Source organism: Oncorhynchus clarkii, chromosome 33 (genome assembly GCF_045791955.1).
Source record: "Oncorhynchus clarkii lewisi isolate Uvic-CL-2024 chromosome 33, UVic_Ocla_1.0, whole genome shotgun sequence".
In the NCBI taxonomy this organism is placed as follows: domain Eukaryota; kingdom Metazoa; phylum Chordata; class Actinopteri; order Salmoniformes; family Salmonidae; genus Oncorhynchus; species Oncorhynchus clarkii.
Window position 1 is genome coordinate 18,468,409 of NC_092179.1, and position 22,573 is coordinate 18,490,981.

At 43.5% G+C, this 22,573-nt stretch overlaps 3 protein-coding genes across 4 annotated transcripts in view; 2 read left to right on the forward strand and 1 right to left on the reverse strand.

The window, feature by feature from the left end:
• LOC139393011 (endosome/lysosome-associated apoptosis and autophagy regulator family member 2-like) overlaps window positions 1-11,597 on the forward strand; it is a 14,520-nt gene extending 2,923 nt beyond the window's left edge. The window contains exons 3-22 of the mRNA XM_071141328.1: window positions 3,428-3,617; window positions 4,056-4,203; window positions 4,515-4,604; window positions 4,710-4,815; window positions 5,027-5,176; window positions 5,300-5,388; window positions 5,526-5,706; window positions 5,846-5,974; window positions 6,431-6,521; window positions 6,648-6,750; window positions 7,425-7,562; window positions 7,716-7,985; window positions 8,279-8,452; window positions 8,571-8,760; window positions 8,929-9,025; window positions 9,404-9,505; window positions 10,148-10,274; window positions 10,443-10,621; window positions 10,927-11,089; window positions 11,267-11,597. Coding sequence (XP_070997429.1) covers window positions 3,428-3,617; window positions 4,056-4,203; window positions 4,515-4,604; window positions 4,710-4,815; window positions 5,027-5,176; window positions 5,300-5,388; window positions 5,526-5,706; window positions 5,846-5,974; window positions 6,431-6,521; window positions 6,648-6,750; window positions 7,425-7,562; window positions 7,716-7,985; window positions 8,279-8,452; window positions 8,571-8,760; window positions 8,929-9,025; window positions 9,404-9,505; window positions 10,148-10,274; window positions 10,443-10,621; window positions 10,927-11,089; window positions 11,267-11,338 — 2,789 coding nt within the window. The 3' untranslated portion in view covers window positions 11,339-11,597. The remainder of the gene's footprint in view (window positions 1-3,427; window positions 3,618-4,055; window positions 4,204-4,514; window positions 4,605-4,709; window positions 4,816-5,026; window positions 5,177-5,299; window positions 5,389-5,525; window positions 5,707-5,845; window positions 5,975-6,430; window positions 6,522-6,647; window positions 6,751-7,424; window positions 7,563-7,715; window positions 7,986-8,278; window positions 8,453-8,570; window positions 8,761-8,928; window positions 9,026-9,403; window positions 9,506-10,147; window positions 10,275-10,442; window positions 10,622-10,926; window positions 11,090-11,266) is intronic.
• Window positions 11,598-12,790: 1,193 nt separating this feature from the next.
• LOC139393014 (tetraspanin-9) lies at window positions 12,791-17,189 on the forward strand. Of its 2 annotated transcripts, XM_071141331.1 has the most exons (10): window positions 12,791-13,075; window positions 13,532-13,556; window positions 13,649-13,697; window positions 14,863-14,942; window positions 15,100-15,291; window positions 15,390-15,464; window positions 15,578-15,679; window positions 16,205-16,336; window positions 16,490-16,573; window positions 16,657-17,189. In XM_071141331.1, exons 4-10 carry the CDS (start codon window positions 14,880-14,882, stop codon window positions 16,726-16,728), a joined length of 720 nt encoding a protein of 239 aa, XP_070997432.1. In that variant the 5' UTR covers window positions 12,791-13,075; window positions 13,532-13,556; window positions 13,649-13,697; window positions 14,863-14,879; the 3' UTR covers window positions 16,729-17,189. The 2 variants fall into 2 exon arrangements, with proteins under 2 accessions (XP_070997432.1, XP_070997433.1); XM_071141332.1 differs by lacking the exons at window positions 13,532-13,556; window positions 13,649-13,697 and having other exon boundaries at window positions 12,860-13,075.
• A 2,674-nt stretch (window positions 17,190-19,863) lies between these two features.
• On the reverse strand, window positions 19,864-21,610 carry LOC139393074 (small nuclear ribonucleoprotein F). The gene is made up of 4 exons (XM_071141418.1): window positions 21,503-21,610; window positions 21,117-21,242; window positions 20,638-20,702; window positions 19,864-20,135 (listed from the first exon to the last, which is right to left on the reverse strand). The coding sequence occupies exons 1-4, from the start codon at window positions 21,503-21,505 to the stop codon at window positions 20,069-20,071; spliced, it is 261 nt and encodes an 86-aa protein (XP_070997519.1). The 5' UTR covers window positions 21,506-21,610; the 3' UTR covers window positions 19,864-20,068.
• Between the last annotated feature and the right edge of the window lie 963 nt (window positions 21,611-22,573).

A 22,573-nucleotide genomic window follows, 5' to 3' on the forward strand; every position in this document is an offset into this window, starting at 1 on the left:
TCATTCACATTTGTTTCACCTTTATTTATTCAGGTTTGCCTCATTTAGATAAAAATCTATTTTTCCAGAGAGACCTGTTCAAGATAGCAGTGTACGTTCATGAGAGAGAGAGAGAGAGAGCGAGAGTACAGTTGAAGTCAGAAATGTACATACACTTAGGTTGGAGTCATTAAAACTAGTTTTTCAACCACTCCACAAATGTATTGTTAACAAACTATAGTTTTGGCAAGTTGGTTAGGACATCTACAGTGCCTTGCGAAAGTATTCGGCCCCCTTGAACTTTGCAACCTTTTGCCACATTTCAGGCTTCAAACATAAAGATATAAAACTGTATTTTTTTGTGAAGAATCAACACAAGTGGGACACAATCATGAAGTGGAACAACATTTATTGGATATTTCAAACTTTTTGAACAAATCAAAAACTGAAAATTTGGGCGTGCAAAATTATTCAGCCCCTTTACTTTCAGTGCAGCAAACTCTCTCCAGAAGTTCAGTGAGGATCTCTGAATGATCCAATGTTGACCTAAATGACTAATGAGGATAAATACAATCCACCTGTGTGTAATCAAGTCTCCGTATAAATGCACCTGCACTGTGATAGTCTCAGAGGTCCGTTAAAAGCGCAGAGAGCATCATGAAGAACAAGGAACACACCAGGCAGGTCCGAGATACTGTTGTGAAAAAGTTTAAAGCCGGATTTGGATACAAAAAGATTTCCCAAGCTTTAAACATCCCAAGGAGCACTGTGCAAGCGATAATATTGAAATGGAAGGAGTATCAGACCACTGCAAATCTACCAAGACCTGGCCGTCCCTCTAAACTTTCAGCTCATACAAGAAGAAGACTGATCAGAGATGCAGCCAAGAGGCCCATGATCACTCTGGATGAACTGCAGAGATCTACAGCTGAGGTGGGAGACTCTGTCCATAGGACAACAATCAGTCGTATATTGCACAAATCTGGCCTTTATGGAAGAGTGGCAAGAAGAAAGCCATTTCTTAAAGATATCCATAAAAAGTGTTGTTTAAAGTTTGACACAAGCCACCTAGGAGACACACCAAACATGTGGAAGAAGGTGCTCTGGTCAGATTAAACCAAAATTGAACTTTTTGGCAACAATGCAAAACGTTATGTTTGGCGTAAAAGTAACACAGCTGAACACACCATCCCCACTGTCAAACATGGTGGTGGCAGCATCATGGTTTGGGCCTGCTTTTCTTCAGCAGGGACAGGGAAGATGGTTAAAATTGATGGGAAGATGGATGGAGCCAAATACAGGACCATTCTGGAAGAAAACCTGATGGAGTCTGCAAAAGACCTGAGACTGGGACGGAGATTTGTCTTCCAACAAGACAATGATCCAAAACATAAAGCAAAATCTACAATGGAATGGTTCAAAAATAAACATATCCAGGTGTTAGAATGGCCAAGTCAAAGTCCAGACCTGAATCCAATCGAGAATCTGTGGAAAGAACTGAAAACTGCTGTTCACAAATGCTCTCCATCCAACCTCACTGAGCTCGAGCTGTTTTGCAAGGAGGAATGGGAAAAAAATTCAGTCTCTCGATGTGCAAAACTGATAGAGACATACCCCAAGCGACTTACAGCTGTAAACGCAGCAAAAGGTGGCGCTACAAAGTATTAACTTAAGGGGGCTGAATAATTTTGCACGCCCAATTTTTCAGTTTTTGATTTGTTAAAAAAGTTTGAAATATCCAATAAATGTCGTTCCACTTCATGATTGTGTCCCACTTGTTGTTGATTCTTCACAAAAAAATACAGTTTTATATCTTTATGTTTGAAGCCTGAAATGTGGCAAAAGGTCGCAAAGTTCAAGGGGGCCGAATACTTTCGCAAGACACTGTACTTTGTGCATGACACAAGTAATTTTTTCAACAATTGTTTACAGACAGATTATTTCATTTATAATTCACTGTATCACAATTCCAGTGGGTGAGAAGTTTACATACACTAAGTTGACTGTGCCTTGAAACAGCTTGGAAAATTCCAGAAAATGATGTCATGGCTTTAGAAGCTGCTGATAGGCTAATTGACATCATTTGAGTCAATTGGAGGTGTACCTGTGGATGTATTTCAAGGCCTACCTTCAAACTCAGTGCCTCTTTGCTAGACATCATGGGAAAATCAAAAGAAATCAGCCAAGACCTTAGAAAAAAATTTGTAGACCTCCACAAGTCTGGTTCATCCTTGGGAGCAATTTCCAAATGCCTGAAGGTACCACGTTCATCTGTACAAACAATAGTACACAAGTATAAACACCATGGGACCACGCAGCCATCACACCGCTCAGGAAGGAGATGCGTCTCCTAGAGATGAACGTAGCTTGGTGCGAAAAGTGCAAATCAATCCCATAACAACAGAAAAGGACCTTGTGAAGATGCTGGAGGAAACAGGTATAAAAGTATCGATATCCACAGTAAAACAAGTCCTATATCGACATAACCTGAAAGGCCGCTCAGCAAGGAAGAAGCCACTGCTCCAAAACCGACTACGGTTTGCAACTGCACACAAGGACAAAGATTGTACTTTTTGGAGAAATGTCCTCTGATCTGATGAAACAAAAATATAACTGTTTGGCCATAATGACTATCGTTATGTTTGGAGGGAAAAGGGGGAGACTTGCAAGCCGAAGAACACCATCCCAACCGTGAAGCACAGGGGTGGCAGCATCATGTTGTGGGGGTGCACTTCACAAAATATATGGCATCATGAGGTAGGAAATTATGTGGATATATTGAAGCAACATCTCAAGACATCAGTCAGGAAGCTAAAGCTTGGTCACAAATGGGTCTTCCAAATGGAAAACGACCCCAAGCATACTTCCGAAGTTGTGGCAAAATGGCTTAAGGACAACAAAGTCAAGGTATTGGAGTGGCCATCACAAAGCCCTGACCTCAATCCCATAGAAAATTTGTGGGCAGAACTGAAAAAGCATGTGCGAGCAAGGAGGCCTTCAAACCTGACTCAGTTAGACCAGCTCTGTCCGGAGGAATGGGACAAAATTCACCCAACTTATTGTGGGAAGCTTGTGGAAGGCTACCCGAAATGTTTGACCCAAGTTAAACAATTTAAAGGCAATGCTACCAAATACTAACTGAGTGTATGTCAACTTCTGACCCACTGGGAATGTGATGAAAGAAATAAAAGCTGAAATAAATCATTATCTTTACTATTATTCTGACATTTCACATTCTTAAAATAAAGTGGTGATCCTAACTGACCTAAGACGGGGAATTTTTACTAGGATTAAATGTCAGGAATTGTGAAAAACTGAGTTTAAATGTATTTGGCTAAGGTGTATGTAAACTTCCGACTTCAACTGTATGTATACTGTCTAGGTGTGAATGTGTCTGTCACATTGTGTGTGTGTGACCCTCCTCTCTCCCTGTCTGTCTGTCTGTCAGCGTTCTCGTGTGCGGTGGGAGAGTTCCTAGAGATGTCCGCTCAGCAATGTACGCCGTGTGCTGCCGGCTCCTATTCGCTGGGCAGTGGGGTGCGTTTCGACCAATGGGACACTATCCCTGCCGGCTTCACCAGCCTGGCCACCTACATGGACCCAGGACCCAGTGGAGAGGAGAGTCAGGCCTGTAATAGGTAACACATGTCTGTTTTCCTGTCCTTGTGGGGACCAAAAAGTTGATTCACATTCAAAACCCTAACTCTTAACCCTAACACCTAACTCCTAACCCTAACACCTAACTCCTAACGCCTAACCCTAACACCTAACTCCTAACTCTAACCCTATCCCTAACACCTAATACCCAACGCAAACCCTAAACTTAACACCTAACCCTAACCCTAAACCTGATTCCAACCCTAACCCTTAACCTCTAACCCTAATTGTAACCATAAACATAAATTAGCCTTTGTCCCTGTGGTGAACATTTTCCTTGTTTTACTATCCTTGTGAGAACTTCTGGTCCCCACAAGAATAGTAAAACACACACACTACACACTACAATACTACACATTTAGTTACACACACACACACTCACAGTCATCCTGTATTCTCTTTCTCTCTGTGTACTGTAGCTCGTCGTGGACGCCACAGGGTGTGTATCTGGAGTCTAGTCGTGATGAGTGCACCGTGTCTCTGGTCTACGCTGTGCATCTGGAGCAGCAGGGCTCCGTCTCCTTCAGCTACCAGTACCCTGACAACAACATATTTTTTGAGTTCTATGTGAGTCTGACTCTCTCCTCCCTGCTGAAGCTTATATCAGTTCATTTATTACCCTTTTTTGTAGCTGGTTGACGTACGTAGAGATAAAAAGTGGGTCTGTTTTGCGGTAGCAGAGAAGACTTTAATTGTGCATTAATATATTTTTGTACATCAATGGCTTTACATCAATGGGTTTTACATCAATGGCTTTACATCAATAGATGTGGGCAATTGAGTGTTTTTCTGTGGTCAGAAGAATTAGCTGCTGATTGAAAGCGAGAGAATCATGTGATGCAATATTCTGAGTGGTTACCGTGGTGATGCGTATTCAGGTCCAGAACGAGCAGTGTCAGGAGATGGCCCAGACAGATGATCAGAAGTGGATCAAACTCACCACCAACGGAGAGTGGGACACACACACGGTGAGGAGGAAGGCAGTGTGTGTGACCCATGTGTGTTATATGATTGGTGTGTGTGATGTGTGTAACATAATCTGTGTGCAACATATTGTGTGACTTGTGACTCAGGTGAATCTGAAGTCTGGCACTAACATACTGTACTGGAGGACGACAGGGATCCTGGTCGGAGGGAAGATGGTTAAACCAGTGTTGCTCAGGAACATCCAGATTGAGGGTAAAGACCGCTCGTACCCCTACTCCCTATCTTCACACTCACCTCTATTCTCTCTCCCATTCTGCATGCCTCTGTAATGCGTTTGGTCAAGGCAGTGTAGTATCACAGGTTCTTACCCACTCCAGAACTCGCCCTTCTTAGATCTAGGAAATGAGACCACAGAGACGACAGCCAAATCTACATCTTAATGAATTAATGTGTCTCTTTCTAGGTGTTGCCTACACCTCGGAGTGTTTCCCGTGCCGACCAGGCTGGTTTAGCTCCTCCCCTGGCTCCTCCTCCTGCCAGCCCTGCCCCAGGAACACATCGTCTAACAAGGGAGCCGCCTCCTGTACTCCCTGCCCCGACACACAGTACTCACGTATGTACTAGACACACACACACACACACACACACACACACACACACACACACACATTGAAATGTATCAGTAGATACCAGTTAAAATATCCACTGTCTCTCTCTCTTTCACTCTTTCCCTCAGATGAAGGATGGTCACAGTGTGAGGAGAGGCCTCCGTGTTCAGAGAAGGATTACTTTCAGATCCACACAGCCTGCGACAGCGAGGGAAAGGTAAGTCACACACATATATAGTGTGCATATAGAGAGAGAAAGCTGTGGTCATATACATTAGATTACAATACATAAGACATCCTGTGTATAGTATCTCTATGGTTGTGATGAAACTGCTGTGGTTGCCGTGGTGACAGACTCAGGTGATGTACCGGTGGGTGGAGCCGAGGATCTGTGAGGAGAATGTGACGGGCGCTGTGGCACTGCCCCCTACAGGGGAGAGAGAGGCCTGCCCTCCATGTAACCCTGGTTACTACAACACCAACGACTCCACCTGCTTCCCCTGTCCTCCTGGAACACACTCTGACGGCACCTCAGGTACACACACACACACATACTATATGTAAACATAAACAGTGCACATACACACACTTACAGTACACACACACACACACACCCACGCCTGTATTGCTGTATATTGAAATGTGTTGTTGACGGTTGTGTGTGTCTGTCCCAGTGTGTGAGGAGTGTCCTGCGGGGACAGAGCCAGTACTGGGGTATGAGTATAAATGGTGGAACGTCCTCCCTTCCAACATGAAGACTTCCTGCTTCAACGTGGGCAACTCCAAATGTGACGACATGAACGGTGAGACAGAGACGTGTCTCGGGTGATTAGGGTCAAGAGATATGTGATATGATTGTAGTAGTACACATGGGTGAATAGTAAATATGTCTAATATAGACATCCTGCTGGGTATGTAATATCTCTGTGTCTCTCTGACTGATCTAAGCATAGATGTATTTTTAATAGATATGAGGTGTCCCTCAGATTGTTATTATTTTACCTTTATTTAACTAGGCAAGTCAATTAAGAACAAATTCTTATTTACAATAATGGCCTCCCTGGGAACAGTGGGTTAACTGCCTTGTTTAGGGCCAGAACGACATACAGTATTTTTACCTTGTCAACTCGGGGATTCGATCCAGCAACCTTTTGGTAACTGTCCCAACGCTCTAACAACTAGGCTACCTGCCGACCCTGTAAGGAATATAGATGTGTGTTTAATAGAATGTGTAATCACAGTAATATGTTGTTGTTCAGGCTGGGAGGTGGCAGGGGATCACATCCGCAGCGGTGCTGGAGGCTCGGATAACGATTACCTCATCCTGAACCTGCATGTTCCTGGCTTCAAGTTAGTCTTGGCTTGACTGTGTATTATTGTTAGAGCTCTCAGGTTTTTCCTGGTTAGGTCATATGGTCAGAATGAACACATGGCTATGATTATTGGCCCTGTGTGTGGGTGTGTGTGTTCTGTCAGGTTACCCACATCACTTGCTGGGATGACCGGGACTGAGTTTGGCCGGATCACCTTCGTCTTCGAGACAATCTGCTCTGCCGACTGTGAGCTCTACTTCATGATGGTGTGTGTCGGACCATTCACATCTGCACGAGTGTGTGTCTAGGATCTCAGGGAAATGTTACTGGCAATATCAACAGTGTATCAGCCAGTAAATCAATATTACCCAACCCAACATAGTCAGTATGACATAGCCAATACATGAGTGACCTACTTTCATATTGCTATTGGATAAATACATATCAATATCTATGTTTGTTAGTAAAGCCATATAAAGCAGAACAGGGTTCCCCAACTGGCAACCCGCTGAGCTCAAAGAAATAATACAAAATGTAACTGTTGGACATAAAACACTGTAAAAACACACCAGCAATCAGTTACAAATTGTAAAAAAAATCTGTTCCCAAGTATTCCCACATATAATAGAGAGATATATGTGACTGTATACAAATGTATGCAAGGTTTGAAGTTATTATGTTTTAGTCAAATATTATGTTTGGACTTCTTGCGGTCAATCCGCTCAATAAAACACCGGCCCTCGGCTGAATCTAGTTGATAATCCCTACAGTAGACTCAGTTAAAACAATCCATGTATCCAAATGAAACCAAAGTATATTTGAACAAACACAACCAATCACAGTAAAGCAGTGAGATTTCAGATAAACCAGTCACTGTGTCAATTGTAAACCAGAGTGAGCCACTGCCATATAAACCCTGTGTGTGTGTCGCCCCCTGCAGGATGTGAACAGGAAGAGCACCACGGTGGTGGAGTCATGGGAGGGCAGTAAGGAGAGACAGAGTTACACACACATCATGACCAGAAATGCATCCGTATCATACACTTGGGCCTTCCAGAGGACCAACCAGGCTCAGGACGTGAGTACACACACACTCGCACAAAACTCACAAAACACATACACTCTCTCACACACACACATAGTGACACTGCACACACACATACTACACAGACACATTTACATACATATACAGATGTACTTACATATAATATATTGACGTGGGTGTATCTAGGTGCGGCGGTACATCACAGACGTTGTGATACTCTACTCGGTGAGCGTGACAAATGTCCAGGATGGCGTGGCATCTGCGTGCCGGGCCTGCGCCCTCCTATCCCAGAGTTCTCAGCGGCCTGGGTCGTGTATTCCATGCCCAGCTGGGTTCTACATTGACAGAGACACCAACCGGTGCCAGGAGTGCCCCCCCAACACATACCTGTCTGGTCACCACACATATGGAGAAGACGCGTGTCTGCCCTGTGGCCCCGGGAGTAAGAGCAACAAGGTAATATATTACACACAAACACACAACTCATATCATCACACAACCATAAGTTACAAACTTACAAACTAACCTTACGCAACCATTATAATCATTAGAACCACTTTATAACATTAAATCCTCCTAATCTAAAATCTCAGGGCCATAGTTATGAGTTTTACTCTCATCCAGATCAACAGTTCACCGTCTCTGGTCTGGATAAGAATGTTTTTAGCATTGGTACTATCATGTGTGTATCATGTGAGCCACTATTTGTTCGATGTGTGTTGACTTGATGCTATTGTGCCCCCTCCTAGGAGCACTCTCGTTGCTATAGCGACTGCTCCTTCAGTCACACGGAGCACAACCGTACCCTGACCTTTGACCTGAGCTCTCTGAGCACCGTGGCCTCGCTCACCATCGGCCCCAGCTTCACCTCTAAAGGCACAAAGTACCTCCACGTCTTCAACGTCAGCCTGTGTGGACACCAGGTAACACACACACACATTCACACACACACACACACATTCATGCACGCACACATCAGCTTGTGTGGACATTAGATAACACACACATACCTCAGAGTTGTCGTTGTGTGTTCTGTTTCAGGGGAAGATGGCAGCTGTCTGCACAGATAATGTCACCGATCTCGCCAACAAGGACATGGGGAGTGATTCCACCCAGTTTGTCAACTCAGTGGACAGCTTCATCTGTCAATCAACCATCATTCCTGCGGATGGGCGGGGCTTCAGGATGGCTCTGGCATCCCAGTCTATCAGTCTGGCTGATACCTTCCTCGGTGAGATTGCAATAGAATAGTGCCTTCATAATGATTATAGGACAGTGCCACAACCACTAGTAGTCATATATCCAGAGCACAAAGTATACTCTTGATCTAAAATCGGATTTATTTTCAATCATTTCATTTGAAAGTTGTTTTCTCCATCTCTTCCCGTCTCTCTCTCAGGAGCGACAGTGGACAGTGATTTAGACGGAATAAACGCCAGACCAGAACTCTTCTCTGACAACTCAAAAGGCATTCCAGACATCAACTTCTTCTACAGGTAGGCCAGCGTAGAGCTAGACGCCATAGAACTGCATTCATAGTTGAATGGTTCCAGTGAAGATCAGTCTGTCTATTATCTATGTGCTGTCTATTATCTATGCATATTCACTTTACCCACACCTACAAGTACAAGTGACCTCGACTAACCTGTACCCATGCACATTGACCTTGTATATAGCCTCATTATTTTGTTACTTTGTATTTTTTTAAACTTTAGTTTATTCAGTAAATATTTTCTTCACGCTTTCTTGAACTTCATTGCTGGTCAAGGGCTTGTAAATAAGCATTTTACATTAAGGTCTACACCTGTTGTATTCGGCGAATGTGACAAATAGAATTTGATTTGCGTGTTTGTGTTTGACTCTCTCTTTCTCAGGTCTACTCAGGCGACTGGATCCTGTGAGCGTGGTCGGAGTGCGGTCATGACAATACGCTGCAACCCAGAGAAGATGGACCGCGGGCAACTCACAGTGCCCAGGTATACACACCGGTCTGACTGTCTGCTCAACGTCACCTGTCTGACTGTCTGCTCAACGTCACCTGTCTGACTGTCTGCTCAACGTCACCTGTCTGACTGTCTGCTCAACGTCATCTGTCTGACTGTCTGCTCAACGTCACCTGTCTGACTGTCTGCTCAATGTCACCTGTCTGACTGTCTGCTAAACATCACCTGTCTGACTGTCTGCTCAACATCACCTGTCTGACTGTCTGCTCAACGTCACCTGTCTGACTGTCTGCTCAACATCACCTGTCTGACTGTCTGCTCAACGTCACCTGTCTGACTGTCTGCTCAACGTCACCTGTCTGCTCAACTTCACCTGTCTGACTGTCTGCTCAACGTCACCTGTCTGACTGTCTGCTCAACGTCACCTGTCTGACTGTCTGCTCAACGTCACCTGTCTGACTGTCTGCTCAATGTCACCTGTCTGACTGTCTGCTAAACATCACCTGTCTGACTGTCTGCTCAACATCACCTGTCTGACTGTCTGCTCAACATCACCTGTCTGACTGTCTGCTCAACATCTGAGCTGAAAACGTTTGTGTATTACGTTTGTGTTATTTGTGTGTGAATTTTCATTAGCTCCTTCTACATTTCTCCTGTGTGCATGTGTGTGTGCAGTGCGTGCCCTGCAGGTACGTGTGACGGCTGTACGTTTCACTTCCTATGGGAGAGTGGGAGCGCCTGTCCCCGCTGCACCCAGGATGACTATCACCAGATAGAGGGAGCCTGCAAGGGAGGGGTCCAGGTAACCTACACTCCCTATATTCCCTCTCTCTTCATCTCCTTTTAAACACTCATGCTACTCTTACTTTCACCTCTTGGTATTTCAATTTAACCTACTTTCTCTCTTTCTCTACTCTCTCTCTATCACTTCCCCCCTCCTTCCCTCTCACCTCTCTCTCTCTCTCTGTAGGTGACTCTGTCTGTGTGGAATGAGCCAAAGCTGTGCACCAAAGGCATGTCCCTGCCAGCTAAGAGCTCCGCCCCATGCGAGGCCATTGCCCTATGGCTAAAGGTGGGGGTAGGGGGCGGGGCCTTCTTAGCTGTGCTGCTCGTCTCTCTCACCTTCTATTTCTGGAAGAAGAACAAGAGGTGATTGCCTGACACCTGTTAATAAAATAACCATCCCAGCCATATTCCAGGGCTGTCTAACCCTGTTCCTGGAGAGCTTCCCTTCTGTAGGTTTTCACTCCAACCCCAGTTGTAACCAACCTGATTCAGCTTTTCAACCAGCTAATTATTAGAATCAGGTGCGCTAGATGAGGGACGGAGTGAAAACCTACAGGACAGTAGCTCTCCAGGAACAGGGTTGGACAGCCCTGCCATAGGCTGTAGTACAACGCTCCTGACTCCTGCATCTCTGTGTGTTTCTGTGTCACTATGGCGCCCCATGTCAGGCTGGAGTATAAGTATTCTCGGTTGGTGATGTCAGCCAATAAGGAATGTGAGCTGCCGGTGGCGGATAGCTGTGCCCTGGCCGAGGGGGAGGAGCCTGAAGACGACGTGGTCTACTCCCACAAACCCTCACTGCTCGGCAAGCTCAGGGCCATCGCCAACAAGGTGTGTGTGTGTGTGTGTGTGTGTGTGTGTGTGTGTGTGTGTGTGTGTGTGTGTGTGTGTGTGTGTGTGTGTGTGTGTGTGTGTGTGTGTGTGTGTGTGTGTGTGTGTGTGTGTGAGTGTGTTAACCCTGTGTGTATAATTGTGTTTGTTAACCCTTTGTGTATCTCTATCCTTCAGCAGAGGGAGGGAGACAGCAGTGAGTCGGTACAGCTGAAGTCATCCCAGTCTGAGAGATGGGTCTGGGGGTAACGATGAGCAAGAAAGAAGAGAGAGAAAGAAAGAAGAGAGGAAGGAAGAAAGAGGAGAGGAAGGAAGAAGAGAGAAAGGGAGAGAGAAAGAAAGAAGAGTAAGGAAGATGGAAGGAAGGAAGAAGAGAGGAAGGAAGAAAGAGGAAGGAAGGAAGAAGAGAGAGAAAGGGAGAAGAGAGTAAGGAAGAAAGAAGAGAGGAAGGAAGAATAGAGGAAGGAAGAAGAGAGAAAGGGAGAGAGAAAGAAAGAGGAGTAAGGAAGATAGAAGAGAGGAAGGAAGGAAGAAGAGAGGAAGGAAGGAAGAAGAGAGAGAAAGGGAGAAGAGAGTAAGGAAGAAAGAAGAGAGGAAGGAAGGAAGAAGGGAGAAAGGGAGAGAGAAAGAAAGAAGAGTAAGGAAGATAGAAGAGAGGAAGGAAGGAAGAAGAGAGGAAGGAAGAAGAGAGAGAACGGGAGAAGAGAGTAAGGAAGAAAGAAGAGAGGAAGGAAGGAAGAAGAGAGGAAGGAAGGAAGAAGAGAGAGAAAGGGAGAAGAGAGTAAGGAAGAAGGAAGGAAGGAAGGAAGGAAGGAAGGAAGGAAGGAAGGAAGGAAGGAAGGAAGGAAGGAAGGAAGAAGGAAGGAAGGAAGGAAGAGAGAGAAAAAGGGAGAAGAGAGTAAGGAAAAAAAGAAGAGAGTAAGGACGGAAGAAGAGAGGAAGGACGGAAGAAGAGAGGAAGGAAGGAAGAAGAGAGAGAAAGGGAGAAGAGAGTAAGGAAGAAGAGAGGAAGGAAAAATAGAGGAAGGAAGGAAGAAGAGAGAAAGAAAGAAGAGTAAGGAAGATAGAAGAGAGGAAGGAAGGAAGAGAACGAGAGAGAAAGGGAGAAAGAAGAGAAGAAGGAAGGAAGAAGAGAGGAAGGAAGAAGAGAGAGAAAGGAAAGAAAGAAGAGAGGAAGGAAGGAAGGAGAAAGGGAAAGAGAGGAAGGGAGAGAGAAAGAAGAGAGAGTTGGTAGGGTTGACACTGAGTTCCACTCCTCTTCATGTCTCCTGGGCTCTGTTTATTCCTGAGAACTCCATCGTGGCTCCAGCCACTCCAGTTTTCTCTGCAAAGGTACTTGTTCCCATGATTCTGACTGAAACTGGAAAGTGGTTTGGCTCTCCACCCTAGACCCTACAACACAGGGGAACACATCCCTGCTTAATGCTATGGATATTATAGGGCTGCAAATGAAAGGAACTGTCACTGTTTTGTATATTTTGTATTGTCATTTGGAGTTTATCTGTACAGTCATGTCTAAAGTATTTATAATTATTAATGTTGGTATGATTCATCTTCATTAAATTCTCACTTGGCTTTGGGTCCGTGTTTGTATTTGTGTGCAGTTATGTTCTGTTACAGGTTACACATTATTATTAGTTAATGTACCATGAAAGAAAAATGGCAACACAGTCACACACACAAATAAATCCATTATCTCCCAGGACGTCCCATACTCTCGTTGCAGTTCCATTCGGTAACATAATTCCTCCCCACCACAGTCACGCCTCCAGACCAGTTTCCGCCCTTCTGAGAGAAAATACTCCGCCTGCGACTCATCGACGACAGCAGGAAAGTTTAAATATAGCCTACAAAAAGAATACAATCGGATTTGTTAACTTCTGCATTATCGCGAATTCTACGCTGGAAAACCGGATAGAGGTCGGTCGCAGTAGTCAGGAGATGGTTGAAATGAGGATGAGCTGAACTCGAGCTGGTGCAGTTACGGTACGGAATCATCTCTTTGGTCTGGATACGTCGGCCATGGTGTTTAGGACAAGTCTAAAATCATGCCAGCAGTCTGGGTATCAATCCAGTCTGTGTAATGTTCTAAAACTTGTATGAGAATATATGCTTGTAAAGATTTACGCACGACCAAAGTTATATGTTTACGACGTTAACGAATTAAATCAGAAGTGTGGCCAAAACCATTGGACCTGGCTACTAAACAATGTTGACATTTTCTTTGAACAGAAGTTGCATCATAACACTATCAGATTCAAACAGTAACATAACACATCCTAGAGCGAGCAACAATGCTTCTTTCTCGATCCTCACCAAATGTCACTTCCTGTGGTGGCGATGTAGAAAAAAGATGAAGAGGGAGTGCAATCTGATGTATTATTCTGTATTTGGCCTAAAAGTGATGGTAGATTTCTCTCTCTGTGTGTGTGTGTTTGTCAGAGCCCACCACACTGTTACTGGCTCGGTAAGTAATTTCCAGAAGAACATAACTAAGTTTCTACTACATAGAACAACAGTAGGCCTACATGAAGTAGTTGTGTGTGCTTTGTCTTACAGGTCCCTCCGCTGAAGGCTCGACGGCACCATCTAATTCCTTATCTAAGTGGTAAAATTATTACGAGAACAGTTTACATGTTCAAATAGAATCAATTGTCATGCCTCAACACGACCCCAAGAGGGCAGGCCTTTCTCATGAAATAAGTGACTAAATCAAAACATTGTTCGGTATATGTTCTTTAGTTTTTCAAATGCATTTTCTGTTATTTCTGCGGGGCTACCTGGAGGTTTTGGCATTGTGCTCGTATATACGACGTTCCCAAACACTTCTATATCAGGAGTGAACTGGATAGCCTACATAATTATGAAAACGTTGCTTTAGTCCATAGGACTCCAGTCACGTTCAATCTTGAGCAAACTGCCCTCGTGGTTCCGCTGAGGAATTACAGCGGAGTATATTTTCACTGGTACATGTGAAGCAGATGGATAGGAGCTACTCATCTTTATGTATATTCACCGGGGGAAATGTAGGCCTTAGTTTGTTGTAATCTCTCAAAAGATCAACCATTTTTTGGGGGAGCAAAAAACCCTTGACATTTTAATAGATGGGTTAGCTGGACATGTCACGAAAACAATCTGCATGATTCTATGGGGGCAGAAGTCAGCGTCTTGTGGTTCTGGATGACCAGATTGCTCGCCAGAATGAGAAGTGCCATGTGGGGAATCGTAAGTGGCTCATTTTCTTGATACCATGTCTTGTTTTGACAGATTTCATGTCAATGCTATGGCCCAAATTCGCAAGCTAACCAACAACTTTAACGATGTATTTGATAGACAATTGCTCATTGTGCACATGTATTTCTGTTTTAATAAACATTGAATTCGAAATACAGTTTACATGTTGTCAGCAATGTAAAGCCAAACCCGTGTGTTTTGCCCTATAGTTGTGTAAGCGTTGATTTTGTTGCTAAACAACCAACCCTTCTATACCTGCGAGTTTTGATTGGTTTACTTTGTTAACGCTGCACTGGTGGTTTCTTGAGGAATTACAACAGTTTCGCAAGTGAGGTGAGGGCAGTATTACTATTTACTAGTACCTATGGAAATACACTCCGTTGTAACGACTAAAAGGAAACAAGTTCGAACAATGTTTGAAGTCATCGAGATATTCAGTCACATTTGAATTGTAGTCGATTGCTGATCATTTGCAAGGGAGAAACGTACACATTCTTCACAAAAGTTTTGCATAATAAACACTGCCGTTTTATTTGCAGATTGTCACAGCTTCACCATGGCTCGCGGCTGCCTCTGCTGTGTCAAATACATGTTGTTCCTCTTCAACCTGCTCTTCTGGGTGGGTGAACAAACTCACTATACACATAATGATTTTCAAACGAATTGATCTTCTGATTCTGCATTATATTTTATTATTAAATCATAGTATACTAAAGGTATAATAATGATTAGCATAATGACAATCATGTATTTATATTTTATTCTGCCTCTTTCAGTTGGGGGGCTGTGGTTTGTTGGGTGTGGGGGTGTGGTTGTCTGTGTCTCAGGGCAGCTTTGCCACCCTATCACCATCCTTCCCCTCCATCTCTGCTGCCAACCTCATCATCACCCTGGGTGCTGTCATCATGGTTACAGGCTTCCTGGGTTGCCTGGGTGCCATCAAGGAGAACAAGTGTCTGCTGCTGAGTGTGAGTGAACTACACGACCCACGGTGCACCACACTACATTGCTTGGCACATTGGCAACCTCACCTGCCTCTCTCTCTTCTCTCACTTGTTCCCTGTAGTTTTTCATCACGTTGTTGGTTATTCTGTTGGCGGAGCTGATCCTTCTCATCCTGTTCTTCGTATACACAGACAATGTAAGACTCCTATAGAGCCTCCTGTCAATTCAACCCCAGGTTATCCTTCCTCCTATGGTTCCTGTACCCATAGTGCCTCTGCCTACATTTCTCATGATCCACTGTGTGTGCAGGTGAGTGATAACGCCAGACAGGACCTGCAAGAGGGACTTGCTCTGTACAGCACCAACAACAACGCTGGCCTCCGCAATGCCTGGAACACCATACAGACAGAGGTACAGTACCTAACTCCTAATGATTTACCAAACAATGCCTGGAACACCATACAGACAGAGGTACGGTACCTAACTCCTAATGATTTACCACACAATGCCTGGAACACCATATAGACAGAGGTACAGTACCTAACTACTAATGATCTACCATACAAGCCTGGAACACCATACAGACAGAGGTACGGTACCTAACTACTAATGATCTACCATACAAGCCTGGAACACCATACAGACAGAGGTACGGTACCTAACTACTAATGATCTACCATACAAGCCTGGAACACCATACAGACAGAGGTACGGTACCTAACTACTAATGATCTACCATACAAGCCTGGAACACCATACAGACAGAGGTACGGTACCTAACTACTAATGATCTACCATACAAGCCTGGAACACCATACAGACAGAGGTACGGTACCTAACTACTAATGATCTACCGTGCAACGCCACACTAATAGCATAGCATTCCACAAGGGAGAGGTGCAATATATAACCCTGTCTCCTCTCTCTCCCTGTCAGTGGCATTGTTGTGGGGTGAATGGGTACACGGACTGGCACACTGCCCTGCAGGAGAAGGTGGTTCCTGACCACTGCTGTCAGGATATCTACCAGGACTGTGGGCGCAATGCCACCAACCAGTTCTGGACACGGGTCAGTTTGTGTTTGTTTAAAAATGTCTGATCTTCTCCCTCCCACCAGGGAGTGTGTGTCTGATCTTCTTCCTCCCATCAAGGAGTGTGTGTGTATTCCTGTGTAGGAGTGTCCTTTTTCATTTCTCAAGATTGTATGTTTCTCTCTTGTCAGGGGTGCTATGAGAAGGTGGAGGAGTGGCTGGATGACAATAAACACCTGCTGGGAACCATCGCCATGTGTGTTCTGGTCATACAGGTAAGGTGTGTGTGGTGTGTGTGGTGTGTGTGTGTGTGTAATGATGTTCTTGCAGTGTGATTGATGTGACTTCCTGTCTGCAGCTCCTGGGTATGGCCTTCTCCATGACTTTGTACCAGCAGATCCACCGATCCGGGAAGAAGTACGAAGCTTAGAACACACACACAGAGTTTGAGGCCCATTACTTTTATACAAAATTATACTCTAAAAAGGCACAAACTTGCACACACACATGCCACAAAACGACTTTTAATTTAGTGTTTATATTTACACACCCATGTATCATTTTGTGCACAAAGGCAATTTTAATGTTTTTTGAGGATCATCTTTATCATTATGTTCTTGGCCGGGATTGAATCGCAGTCGGATTGAATCCGAGCCCTAGTTCAGTTATGGTGGGTGAGGAAGGGGGGTTGGATTGTGTGTATGTGGGTGTAGGGTTATCCCTCTGTCATCCAGAATAGAATGAATGGCTTGAACACAAAAAAGAGTAGAGGGACAGAGGTTTGGTTTCATGCCTTAGAAATCCTTAAACGGATTAGTTATATTGTATGGATGCATTATTGTAAAACCAGTTACTGAGATGTTCAATAAAAGTTAAGCTTATTCTGTCAAAGTGCTGGCCATCTTTCCTTCAGTTCAAATTCCAATTCTGTTTACTAAAGCATCATCTAGTACTGTTACAGGAGTGAACTATCGTCATCTAGAAACTGTTACAGGAGTGAACTATCGTCATCTAGAAACTGTTACAGGAGTGAACTATCGTCATCTAGAAACTGTTACAGGGGTGAACTATCGTCATCTAGAAACTGTTACAGGGGTGAACTATCGTCATCTAGAAACTGTTACAGGAGTGAACTATCGTCATCTAGAAACTGTTACAGGAGTGAACTATCATCATCTAGAAACTGTTACAGGAGTGAACTATCATCATCTAGAAACTGTTACAGGAGTGAACTATCATCTAGAAACTGTTACAGGAGTGAACTATCATCTAGAAACTGTTACAGGAGTTCCCCAGTAGAAACAATGTCACCTCATTCTGCCTCATGATTCTGAGGTTGTATGTTCAAGTGAGAACGTGCAGGATTTTGTGGCTCAATGGTTAGAACCCCTGTCTCATAACCTTGAGTTTGTGGGTTTAAACCTCAACTTTACACTTGTGTAGATTTCTGAAACTATTAATGTCAAACATACAAAGAGGAGCAAGAAAAGTGTGAAGGAGTCTGCCCCCCACCTTGCACCACTGTGGTTGAGTTCAATGCCATTGTTGAATACTTGTTTCTGATTGGCTTGAAGGGCATTCTAGATTGGCATTATTTCCATATAAGGCACGGTAGCGTCAATGGCTGTAGTTCATTACATGTTTGAGCTGCAAAAATAAATAACTAATTGTAACCACTGCCATTTTTTTTATTAAAATTCATAACAGCAAGCTAGAACTGATGGTTTGATAAGCTAAACTAGCAAGTCTGTTTCTTTGGTCACCAAGGCAACTACTGTCGCTATCTAGTAAACTTGTAAGCAACTTCAGTGGATGTTGAAGCAGCAAATGTGTCAAATTATAGCCCTGGTTTACTAAAAGGGATAATCAACTAGTGGCTCTGCGTTATCTGGAAAATAATGCAAATCTGTGGAAGGTCAGTTCCACTCCGCGAGCATGTCCTACCGAGAGGTTATGGGTTCAAACCTCATCTCTTGTGCTTTTATGTACGTTTCAAACAATTCCCCATGCCAAACATACAGAGGGGAGGGTGAAGAAGTCGGTGGCTCTGGTGTAAGAATCTTATCCCATAAGCACAGGGTTGTAGGTTCAGAATATCAGAATTGGGCTGCTTGTGTAAATGCCATATAAACCTTTACTTTTACTCTAAAAGGTGAGTCGCATTACAAGCTGTTGAGGCAGAGGGGACAGGACCCACGGAAGTCATATTACAAGCTGTTGAGGCAGAGGGGACAGGACCCATGGAAGTCATATTACAAGCTGTTGAGGCAGAGGAGACAGGACCCATGGAAGTCATATTTATCTTCACGGCAAATTCATGCACCCTGTCTCCAGCCCATACGGGTGTGTGTGCATCAACCAATCCTGAAACGTAATAATACAGAGCACGGCTGCATTTCTACAAAACCTAATTCTCTACATGATAGAACACCAAACCAATGATTCAAATATTTGTCTCAATAGAACAGGGGAGCATTCGGCAGGACCGAACATTTTGGAACATTAAAATATGCCAGGTAGGCCAAACATGGCTCTGACACACAGGAGGCTGCAGAGGGGAGAACGCCTCATAACCATGTGTTTGATACCATTCCACTGATTCCGCACCAGCCATTACCTCGAGCCCGTCCTCCCCAATGTGCCACCCATCTCCTATGCTGTTATGTAGAATAAGGAATAACATCAGCCCTATTCATGGCATTTCTATCTGCACCGTTCGACAACGTTTGACAAATAAACGTGGCCAAGGTTGCATGTTTACATGGCCCTTGCTATCCGGGATCCTTGGGACGTCCCACACCATTGAAATGTACATTTAAAATGGTACGGGTTAAGTTTAGCATTGGGAAAGGGCTATGGTTAAGGATCCCAGATAGGACAAACCATGTTTACACCTTCGTGCACGCCTAGATCTACCTCCCCGATTGTCCAGGGTGGTGTATTGCAATACTTGCCTGGAATGACACACATGCCAGTTGCATCGATTACTTCATCAAACGAGCACCCTGCATATTGGATATCAATGGTGCTCGCAAGTCCAATATCCTTTTTCAGACCGTCGCTGCACGAACAAAACACACCTCTTTTAATCAAGTTTGCGGTGGAATAACATTTGGTTTAGCCAAAATGTAGTTTTGCTTTCACAGCACGTTAGGGCAATCTGTAGTCAACTCGTTCTAACCAGATTGTAACAAACATTAACTAGTAGCCACATCCCTTCCTTCGTCAGGAACTTCTCACCGTTGTTGCAACTTAAAACCACCTCTTTCGCATTCTTTACCAAAAGTTAGACATTTTGAAATAGTCAAAATTAAGCTTAAAAATGTGAATTACTTTTGTAAGTCACCTCTGTCACTTTCTAGTGGTTTGGGGAAAAGTTCATATGTGGACAACAGGTGTTCAAAGTGCATGTTCGGGAGGGACTTTGGAAATTAGGAATATGGTACATTGATTGACAAGTTCTGTTCAATGTGTAGTGTTTGTTAATAAGGTTGAGACACCACATCAATCACCTCCCTCACAAACCTGTAATAATACCACCAGACAGCAGGTTTAGGAATGGGTACAATAACCATCATTTTCTACATTTATTCTACAGTGATAATACATATTGGATCAGTAAAAATAAAAAATAAAATAAAAAAATGCTCTTGAAAGTTTCATACATGTAAAGCTAACTTTCTTACCAAGAGTCCATTTTCCACACAGTGAAAATGAAAAAACAAAGATTCAAACAACACTCATCCAGATCTTCAGTCTCATCCTCGCCATCATTCTTTCATTTCTCCGTCCTCCTCTTCTTCCTCCACTCCTCTAATATATAAAACATTATTGCACCTGTGGGTAGAGAATTACGCACTTTAGATCATAGAGAATTACACTGAAAACAGCCACTATCAAACATCTGCATCAGTCACACCAGAAGTATGCTGGATACAGAAGTCCAGAGAGAATACATTTCTACTGGTACTCATTAAAAGGTTGAATTGCAGTTCAACAAATATTTCAGAATATAGAGTTGCATTCTATTGCAGAAAACATCTGATTTCAACAAATACTTCCTTTCTTGAACTGGGTATTATTTACTACAAACCAAACAAGCCAAAGTGGGACTTTGAGGGACCTGCCTGAACTTGTCCAATATGAAACTTTTTTTTTTTTTTTTTTAAAACACTTTCTGTTGAAACAGTCTACACTAATGAATACACCCCAGATCACTGCTCTAAGAAAAGTAGGTATTTCATGAATGGAGTCGTTGCCGATCATGATCACCTCAGGAGTAAAGGACAAGGGGCAGAAGGCAACATTGTAGAGAATCCAGAAGAGGGCTCTTATTTACCTAACAAGTACTTCTCCAAGGTGACCAGCCAACGCTCCATCTACATACTCTTCTGTGTTCGCCAACTGTCGAAACCAATGACAAAAACATGACAAATTTACATCGCCATTTATTTGCACCAGCCACACACACTGTCCAGGTTCGGTGCAACATACAAGTCTTGTACCTGCAGCATACGTGGACAAAATTAATAACTTGTGGGAGACTTATTTTGATATGAGATAAGCAGATAGGAAGTGAGTCTACAACAGACCCACGTTTGGAAAGTCTGTTAAATAACACAATGCTTTGTCTCAAATTCCCAGTCATAATGACCAATCGTCCTGTCCACCGGCACTGTAAGCTGAAATGGAACTGTTTTTAACTTCTGGCTTCCCACGTACTGTTTTTGTGCAACCAAATTCAATTGAAAGCAACGCTAGCGTATATAAATACACCCACGTTCCTAAAAGCACCCGTGTCCAAGTGTGCTCCCTCACCTGCATGTTCATGTAGCTGTCCACAGACACTAGGTAGCCCTTGTACTCCATCCCCCACTTCAGCTTCACCATTACCGGCTTGCCTGTCAGGCCATTCAGGAAGGGTTTAGGGTTCAGAGGTAAACTCTACAGACACACAGAAACAGGAAGGTGGGATTAATTGTTATGGTTAATAATTTAATGGAACAAAATAGAACGTTCGGACCCATGTGTATTAGATTTCAATCTGCAACATGACTTTATTTGCTGCTCATTCACTGTAAATGCAATGAATGAATGGGATAACGTTAGCTTGCCGGAAAAAGGCACCCAACTCAACTGCTAATCCGTTTCTCTTTTCAACAGATCCGGGCAATTTTATTATAACCAACCATATCAACACTCACCATTGCTGTACGAAATGTGGTGCTTTTATATCTTTGTACTTTACTATCTTTTCGACACAATAACGTCCAGACTTGTACACATTGCCGCCGAAACCAGGAAGCTGGAACCTTTCAACTTTGACCCAAAACAAAGGTTAATCGATTGAGAAAAAGAGCTCGAATTATTTATGTACCGCCACCTAGTGTACCGAGGGGCAAAAATTAAGAGACATGATTTAAATGTTCATGTTCATTGCTCATTGCGGCAGATATTTTAACGGAAATATTATGGATAAATAAAGGAGAGTAAACTGTTATATTTATCCATGTCCATCTTCAAATGGTTGCATTTTATTCAAAAGACTGCCCATGTGAAGTTAACTGAACACCTATGGGGCAGTGGCGCCCTCTGGCGGTTATAGTGGTTATCGTGTTGAGTATTGCACCACGGTCCACTTCCCCAAAATCTTTGGGCTATGATGTAACTTATTTGCTATCAATGGATGTAATCTACCTAGATAAAGCTTTCCTAATTTCTATGTAACGCAGCAAATAAACAAATGTATGTTTTCAAGACAAAACCCAGTCTTCGGCCATGCCCCAGGAGGAGTGACCATCAATGGAAACCACTGGTGTCCAAGGTAATTGTCATTTAATTAAAACATTTGAAACAAGATTTTAAATCTGTATTTCATTTCAAATAAAATGTTTCTTTATGAATACATTTTGTCTGGAATTGCATGAAGAACTTATGGCATAGAGGTAGACTGTCATATCTGGGTCTATCTGGCAGCTCTCTTTATGCACTGCCAGTCTGGAGAATGCTCTCATTCATTTTTCTGTCTTGAAGCGTTCGACTGTTACTAAACCATTTTGCAAGTTTGAACTTGAGATCATGAATAATACTTCCAACAGCAAGGGATGGTTTCAGTGGAAATTCCTCTGAAATTACACAAAACCCTCTTTGTTGCTGAAATACTGATGTCCTTACATCAATATTAATATGTTTGTGTGAGCATGTTCAGGTGTGTGTGTGTGTGTGTGTGTGTGTGTGTGTGTGTGTGTGTGTGTGTGTGTGTGTGTGTGTATGTG